Source organism: Cupressus sempervirens, chromosome 2 (assembly GCF_028749045.1).
Source record: "Cupressus sempervirens isolate cs-2001-9-10 chromosome 2, ASM2874904v1, whole genome shotgun sequence".
In the NCBI taxonomy this organism is placed as follows: Eukaryota; Viridiplantae; Streptophyta; class Pinopsida; order Cupressales; family Cupressaceae; genus Cupressus; species Cupressus sempervirens.
In genome coordinates this window covers 192968940-192978141 of record NC_143119.1, presented here as the reverse complement: position 1 = coordinate 192978141, position 9202 = coordinate 192968940, and the positions used below count along the sequence as shown (strand labels likewise).

General features: G+C 34.9%; 1 protein-coding gene across 1 annotated transcript; it reads left to right on the top strand.

Moving 5' to 3' along the window:
• The first annotated feature begins 1807 nt into the window (after nucleotides 1-1807).
• On the top strand, nucleotides 1808-8892 carry LOC149571733 (rhomboid-like protein 14, mitochondrial). The gene is made up of 2 exons (XM_089813144.1): nucleotides 1808-2558; nucleotides 7574-8892. The coding sequence occupies exons 1-2, from the start codon at nucleotides 2457-2459 to the stop codon at nucleotides 8465-8467; spliced, it is 996 nt and encodes a 331-aa protein (XP_089669270.1). The 5' UTR covers nucleotides 1808-2456; the 3' UTR covers nucleotides 8468-8892.
• Nucleotides 8893-9202: the final 310 nt, after the last annotated feature.

Here is a 9202-nt window from a genome sequence, read left to right as displayed (position 1 = left end):
ATTATTTTAAAATTACATAATATTAATTTTACTTTCATTAAATGTCATATATTTAATTCCTACATTTACTCATACTTCTTCTCTATTACTCTTATCTTCTTAGTTATTTTGGAGAGGAAGTGGAACTCAAGACCTCTTACTTATGAGGGGCCTCAAGTTACCAATGGGGTAAGTGACTTACTTGAAAATATTTCCCTATTATTATGTATTTAATTAAACATGAATTGAAAACATGAATTAAAAATAAAAAATAAAAAATAAAAATCAAACTTTATAGTTTCAATATTTCATGAAGGTTGAAATCTCTTGCATAATAACAATTTGATTTCACACATTTTTTTGCATCAAATTATTCTCCCATAGTTATGAAAGAAGATATAATTGGTGACTGCACAACTAACAAATGGAAGATGGACCAGTGTGATTGTTTATATAGTATAATCTACCAACTTCGATCTCTCATATCTTGAGACAATTTAGAAGACGGAAAATCTGTAATGAAAAAAGATGAGATAATTCCTCTTGGAAACACAAACAAAAACAATGGGAGCAAAACTGAGAATCTCATAATGCATATTGGTAACAAGCAAGGCCTCAACAATACTATGTATATTAATGGCAAGACTGGTTTTGCCTCATTCCTTCCAGCCAAGAGATGGCTACCTCATATCATCTTTCATTGCTCCTATATAAATCCACTTCAAATGCCAACACACTTTAACAAACAAAAGATCAAATCTATATATAAAAATAAATTAATTTAGAAAAGTGCAAAATTAGATTCTCAAATTTCAATTATGAATAACCTATATAATTACTTATCCATGGTAATGCTCAAACATTTCATCATTTCTAATTTTTCATAAAACTAAAGACCAATCCTCTCGAATTCAAAAGAGTGCTTTCTCCTCAACAAAAAAAATTCATAATTTTTTGGCTAGACAATAATTGACATTAAATGACTCTACATAATCATGAACATTTAATTTTTCAAAACCATGATAAGGCATTAATTTTTATAAAAAAGAAAAGAAAAAAAGAGAGAGTTTAGACTATTATAATGACAGTCACAAAGAGAGAGAAATTGAAAGTGTGAGAGTCTTGTAATTTCTAGGATGATAAATTTGCTTCAACCTTTCTTCCTGTTTTCTACTCTCCAACCACTTCCCAAGAACCACCGCCAATACCTGTGCTCCCTTTCTTCAATTTTTAGAACAAGTTAATAATGCATATACTGAGAAGAATGACAATTAAAACGGGAAACTAATAGAAACTATTTGATAAAACAAGCATGTAAATTCGTAGAGGGTATCAATTGAGTAGAAGGCCTACCCGGTTTATCTAAAAAAACTAGGACAAATATCATGGTCAGGTAAACAAGCAAACAACATTTCAACTATTTATTGTTAATGTAAAAGTTCAATATAGATAACAAAATTGATAAATCTGATCCAAAAGCTTAAATAAGGAGGCTCATCAAAAAATCACTACTGCATGCACAAGAAAAGAACATTGAAAAGATGGAAACAGTTTTATGTACCTGCATCAACTTTACTTGCTCGCATGACATTCTCATTAAGGGGGTTGTGGATTGATTAATTTCAGGTGATTTTTGTTGGATCCACTAACCCCAGTTACCACGGTTTCCTGCTGCCCGTAAAGTTTAATGTGTAATATTATAAATTACCTCTTTGATATCCATCCGACAATTTTTCTTCTTGGATATCCATCTGACAATTTTCAAGCATGTGACAACTTTCCAACTGTTGTGCCACAATAAAGATATTTCATTATGCTTTGAGATCAAAGACCTACATGCATATCCCTTGCACCTTTTGCCGGTGGATTGCTAGTGTAAATTTGGGGTAAATTTGTGTTGCCTATGTTTCGACCAACCCTAAGATCGACCATAAGAAGATGCCAATTCGTAGGGAGAACACATCCCGCCAATTTCATAGAATGGTAGCCGACGTGTTATAGGAACGAAGTTTCTAATACCCATCCGAAAATGTTTCGCTCTCACTTTCATCTGGCCATAAAATTTGATCCCATGTCTGTTTGCCACGCACACACTCCTTCGACAGGTAAACTCTTCACAAAACTACAAACTAATACTGGCTTCCCCATATTGCCCCAAATGAATCAACGGCCGAACTTGTGCTTACGGTAACATAATTCAATTCACATTCGCGATATGGTGGGAGAAGTTTCTTTGAAGTCCCAAGAGGACGCTGTTTCCGGGTTTCCAACCCACATAACATCAAGGCTAGATACGCCATTGAGGACATCATTGATAAAGGAATGGATTTGATTCAAGTGAAAAACAGCTATGTTCTGTCGAGGATATTGATCTTAATTGGAGATTGGGTGTGGGGGGATTTTAAATTTGGACTGTTTATTTTTGGTAGATTGTTGAGAGTAAGTGTAACGAGGAATTAAAATAACTGTCATAAGTAATGGGCATTCCAATCACAGCCGTTGTAGTTGCTCTGTTGCTTCTTGCTTACCTCGGGTTTCCACAGTTTCACGTGAATGCCATTGCCTGTACGAAGACTACGGTAAGCACACTGTCCTTTGGCTTGAATTTTCAGGAAATTTGGGTTTTACGATTTATGGGGTTGTAGTGAGCTGGGTTGCATATAGATAATATTGCTCTGTAGAAACTAAAACGAGATTCATAGAATATTTGCTGGTGTTTTCCGAACCTACTCCCCTGCTTCACAACAATAAAATTTAGTATCCATTTAGCCAATTTTACTGTAAGCTTGCTACGAAATGCTTACCGATCCATGTACTTTATTTTAGGATCTTACTGATGGTTTAGAGTCTTTGGACTCATTACCAGCTTTTATGGGTTATCACAATTGTAGTGGCTCACTTATCAAGCAGCCCATGGATTAGTTGTTGCTTTCAAGTTCAACTCTCAGTTGACTTTTTACCTGATGCTATAATGGGAGATTGGGATGAATTGATCTGTCCTTTAAGTAATGCAAGTTAGGATTTAATCAAGTCTTTGAAGATTTTACAAACACATCCAAGAACATATTTCATAGAATTGAAATCGTCATAATTTAGGATCTTTGGCATCGACTGATAAATCGGTTACCTCTTTCACTGTGATTTCGGACAGATTTTTATAATTCTCATAATTTGAAATTCTTTAACATCTTCTGCTATACCAGGCACCCTTTTCACATTGATTTTGTTGCTTCCCTGAAATGGACTTACAGGAAATAGGGAGAGTTTAAAAGTTTAGACTTTTTTCATGTAAATTACAATCCAAAAAACCACTTCTGAACATTCCCTAGTTGCTTAGCATTTCGGGGGAAAATAAATTTCCTGGCTCATACTGTCTTTTCAATTTCACAAAAGTAGATTAATAAGAAGTATAATTAGGGGTTTTTCAGTTTCAAAACAACAATCCAATTTTATAAGGAAAACTCTCGGTCTCCATAAATTTCAGTGAAAACAATGCAATCCTGCACCCGGTTTTCTTTGGGAATAGGATTTCAGGGGAACAGTTAACTCAATAATAGTCTTAGGATGTTCACATGGGGTTTCCTGCTTCACATGAATCCCTACACAGGTTGACGTAAAAGAGGGAATTCTTCTAAGAATTATGTTTATTCAAAAGACAGTTTAAGTCTAGAAGCATATAAATAGTCTAAAGGCTAAAGGCATACCATGTTTTTCTGGATTTTCTTTTAGATTAAGATCAGTGACCGGACAGTCAGTATGACATAGGGTTGGACATGCATGCTGGTCCTGATTTTCCAATCAAATTACTATTTGACAATTTGAAAATGCAAGCACATTCTTAAAAGGGGAGGAATCCAGTGTATGTTTTCAGCATTGGTTGGTGGTACTTTAAGCCTATGTGGAGCTTAAACACATTAGAACACTACCATATCACAAGCCATAATAACAGGATTTTCCTAGAATGGAACCTTGTGAATTCAGATACTTTTTTATTTTTCAGAGCATTTTTTTGTTTCACTATTTCTGAAAACTCGGTGCAGTGACCCCCTTGGGATGCTTTCAGGGAAAATGTGGCTTCATTTGGATGAAAATGGTCTTTCTTTGAAACAACTTTCTGTGAAAGATTGTTTCAGTAGCTCTTAACTTCATGATCAGAGAATTACCAACATTCACAGAGATAAATCATCACAGAGAGGGCTGAAAAAATCAGCACATGTTGTGGCATATTTATTGTCTGTCTCAATAATGGATGAACATATTAAATTTTCCACAGCATTCTTGGGTCAAATTCTTCATGGCTGAAAGAAGTTTCAGAGTTTTTAAATTTTCTTTAGAAGTATTAAGTGTTGTATACATCAGATAAGGTTTATGCTGGCATTATCCTTCTATGCCCTACATCTTAATTATATTGTCTATCTCTATGTCAAAAAATTGAAGCTTGCATTAAACCACAGCCAATTATTTGGTGTCAATTGCGTTTCCAGTTATATATTTATGCAAAAAGAACGAAGGTTGTGCTCTCAAAAAGTTTTGATCATTTACAGTAGTATAATGATATCATAATTAGTGCAAACCAACAATTAGAAGTATGAAGCTCAACTTGTAATGTCTCCTAATTGAATTTAGTCTTGGTTATACCGAATTAATACAGATTTAATATTTATGTCCCAAGCTAAAGGTTATAAGACATTTGAAGTTTAAAATAACTATTCATTTATTTAATCAGATTTAGTTATCTGTATATTAGTTGATACTTATATCCAACCTTATTACTATTTCAGCTCAAAGATAGAAGGACTAGGTGTGATCCAAGGTGCGTAGATACCAACTGCAATGGACTACCTGAAAGTTTACAGATCCAAGCCCTTTAGCCTTTCTTGGAACTAGCAAGGCACTCGGGGTCACTGATCCCTAACCTATCTTGGGACAGATAGCCATTGCTTAGATTTATACAAGCCCCTCTTTGACAACTTCACAACCTTCCCTCCTTAGCCAAATGGCATTAGACCAAGTATCAATATATATTTATATAAATAATCCTGACTTTGTTGTTATATATATAAATGTTGTGTATATTAGACTTTAGTGTATATATATATATATATATATATATTTCCAATTCATTATTGTATATATTTCTGATTTCCCTATTACCAATATATATAAAAGATTATATAAGGATCTCTTATCTTAGAAGATCATTCTGATATTAAACTCATAGATAGCACAATTCTTTCAGTATTGTAGATGACTCGTTTCTTTTTCTCATCTCTTTCTTGAAGAATATTAATAACAAATAAGTATTTCTGATTCCTCTTTCTTATTATCCAAAATTATGATTCCCAAATGAGAGTAATTGAGGCTTTATAGTGGCTTTTTCTCAATGTGCCATATAATGAATGGTGTTTCTCTGCAAGCATAACTTTTGTTTGGATTTTACAATCAGTACAAACTGTAAAAGAACTTGCTAATATTGCTATCATCTGAAATGCAGAATCTTGACATAAAACAATAATTCATTTCCATATTACGTCAGATGAGCAAGACACAATATGCATATCAAGTTGCTTTTTTCCTGTGGAAGGGTAGAATTTTAGAGGGATCCATGGGAAGTGGAAGATTTGCACTCAACGATTCCTATACCAATAGCAGTACAATGTTATTCTTCATTTTGTCATGAGTCATGACCACTTATGGATAATTTTGTGTGGCATGGATGGATTACTTCTACCCGAGTAGCAAAACTATAAGGCATTTTTCACAGCCGAGTTGGCTTCTATTTATTTCTTGTACCCCATCAGACCTTTGTCTGTAACTATTTGTGACACCCTTGCAGGCTTGCCATGCTCTTATGCTTCCCAATTATTAGTCAGGTTTGGGATGTGATATGCTCTTGGAAGGAACATCCTATCCTAATGCTTGTGATTGGAGGCGAGCTCTGGCATAAGAGAACTGTTTTGGGAGTGTCAATCTTTGTAATTTTGAGAACGGAGTGTTTCTTAGTGATTGTGAGAGCCATCGGAGAACTCGTGAGGCATTTGTATTTAATAACTCTGTCATCTGTTCTTTGTGTTCTCTTTCATCCTGATGATGGATCATCAAATATGATCCAAAATGTTGATGCAATATTTTTCTTACACGATCAATTCTAGAAATTCAAGCAGCTAAAGTCTGTCATGGTTGACTCAGAAAGCTCTTTCATAATTTGGATATCTAATCTGGAGTTTGACAGTACATGCTTGGTTTGGAACTGTATGTCTTGCAAATCTGAGGAGGAGTGCTTATCCATGTTTATAAGAGTTGTAGGAAACCTCGCGAGTATCTTATATATGATAATTCTGTCATGGTTATCTCACAAAGTTCTTTGACAAGCAGGACCCCATAATCTTGAGTTTGAAAGAACATGCTTGGCATTACATATCATGCAATTTTGGTTATGGGGCATTCGTCCATGCATGTGCAAGGTGTGGGACAACCCATCCGGTAAGTGATTACAACAAGATTAATAACTAGTCAGTTTGTATTGCATAGGGTTGAACATGGACGCTGGTCCTGATTTTCCAGCATAGATTGATAGTACTTCCAGCTTATCTGGAGCTGAAACACTTTTGAATACTACCTTATCACAAGCCATAAATGGAATTTTCCTAGAATAGAACCCCATGACTACAAATATTTTTTTTCTATTTTCCAAAGCAATTTTTGGTTTCACTGTTTCTGAAAACTCACATGCATTAAGCCCTATGGGAAGCTTTCAGGAAAAATATGGCTTCATTTTGATGGAAGTAGTCTTTTCTTTGAAACAAGTTTACGTGGAAGGAAGATTGTTTTCAGTAGCTCTTTAACTTCATAATCAAGAATTATTAACATTCAAAAAATAAACCATCACAGAGAGGCCTCAAAAAAATCAGCAAACTTTGTAGCATATTTATTGTGTCTAAACAATGGATGAAAATATTAAATTTTCCAAAATATTCCTGGGTCAATCATGGCTGGAAGAAGATACAAAGTAGAGCTTTTTTTAAAATTTGGTATAGAAGTACAAAGCACCATATACATCAGATAAGCTTTACGCTGTCTTTAAAGTTTATCCTTCTCTGTACTTGATCTGAATTCTATTGCATATCTCTATGTATGTAAACGGAAGCTTGCATGAAATAAACCACAGCCAATTACTTGGTGTCTTAATTCCATTTCAGTTTTATTTTTATGCACAAAAAATTAAGATTGTGTTCTCAGAACACGAAGAGCAGTATAATGTTATTCTCATGATAGTACAAACTAACAGTTAGTAATTTGAGGCTCAACTTTCCCAGCAAGCTCTCCTCAAGTGGGCTTGAACTTGTTCAATTTTAGGGCATTTCAGAAGAAGGAAATGATATTCTTATTTGAACATCTGACGGTTTAATAGAAGCTCGGTAGTATCGTGCAACTAATTATTGGGAGCTTTGTACTGGCCTTTCAATGCATACTTATAGTATAATGAATGGCGTTTCTCTGCAAGCAAAACTTTTCTTTGGTTTTGACAGTCAGTACAAATTGCAAGTTAAAATGTCTGATGTTTTTGCTAATATTACTAGCATCTGAAATGCAGAATTTTGACCTGAAACAAGGGTTCATCAACATATTCCATCATGTGCAAAAGACACAATTTGCATATCAATCTGCTTCATTCCTGTGGAAGGGTAGACTTTTGGAGAGATCCATTGGAAGTGGAAGATATGCTTCAATGATTCTTATACCAATAGCAGCACATGGTTATTCTTCTGTTTGTCATGATCACTCATGGATAATTTTATTCGGCATGGATGGATTCCTTCTACCTGCTTACCAAAACCACAAGGCGTTGATCATAGCAGCTATTTTCACAGATCAGTTGGCTTCTATTTATTTCTTGTACCCTGTCATACCTTTGTCTGGACTTGTTTGTGGTACTCTTGCAGGCTTGTTATGCTCTTATACATCCCGATTATTAGTCAGCTTTCGGGACATGTTATGCAGTAGCAAGGAACGCCCAATGGTGATGATTTTGATGGAGGGGAGCTCTGACATAAGAGAACTGGTTTGGGAGTGTCCATCTTGTAATTTTGAGAATGGAGTGTTTCTTAATGATTGTGAGAGATGTGGGAGAACTCGTGGGGATTTCACACATGATAATTCTGTCATGGTTGCCTCACAAACCTCTTTGATAATCGGGCCATCTAATCCTGAGTTTGACAGTAACGGCTTGGTTTGGAATTGCATGTCTTGCAAATCTGAGAATGGAGTGTTTCTCCATGTTTGTGAGAGTTGTAGGACACCTCGTGGGTATTTTGCAGGTGATAACTCTGTCATGGTTACCTCACAAAGCTCTTTTACAAGCACAGTTCATAATCTTGAGTTTGACAGATCAGGCTTGGTTTGGAATTGCATGTCATGCACATTTGGTAATGGAGCATTTGTCCATGCATGTGAAAGGTGTGGTACAACCCGTTTGGTAAGTGATTAGAACAAAATGAAGTTATCATGTTCTACTCATCCTATACTTTTTCACATCAAGGATTGCCAATGTCTTTGAAGGTCTCAATAATATAGATTCAACTTTACAGCTACTTTGAATATGGGTTCATTGAACACTGTCTGTGGTGGGCATAAATCTCTGATTGCTTCTTTCCAATAATAGATCACTGGTGGATAGATTACAAGTGGGATGGGCTTTTGGAGATTGAAATCACAGATTTGAACTTGAAGATTGATGCAGACCACGGTTGACATGGCATAGACTGAACTGTGAGAATTCAAGGCATCTGACATGCCCTATAAAAGCCATGCCATTTGAATTTATGTATATCATGCAGTGATTTGTTCATAAGCTAAAGCATTGTTTTCATTTGAATATTATACGCAACACTAAATTTGTTGTATTTGTCTCAAGTTCTCCTCCCCTATTTTAGTCTGTGATTTCTGCTACTTGTGCTCTTAAATATTATTAATTTTTCAAAATTTCCAGGTAATTACACTTGATTGATAGCTACAGAGGTGGATTATGTATCAGATTGGTATCTGAACATGGCCCAGAGGGGATCCAAGGCAGAGAAGAAATCTTGAAAATGAGTAGTAAAAGAACCTGAGTTTCTGTTAATGTTATAATTCTGTCGGATAAATTATATTTTATATATGAGATATATAATATATGACAAATATTATATATGGAATAATTAACTTATATTAAGAGTAATATATC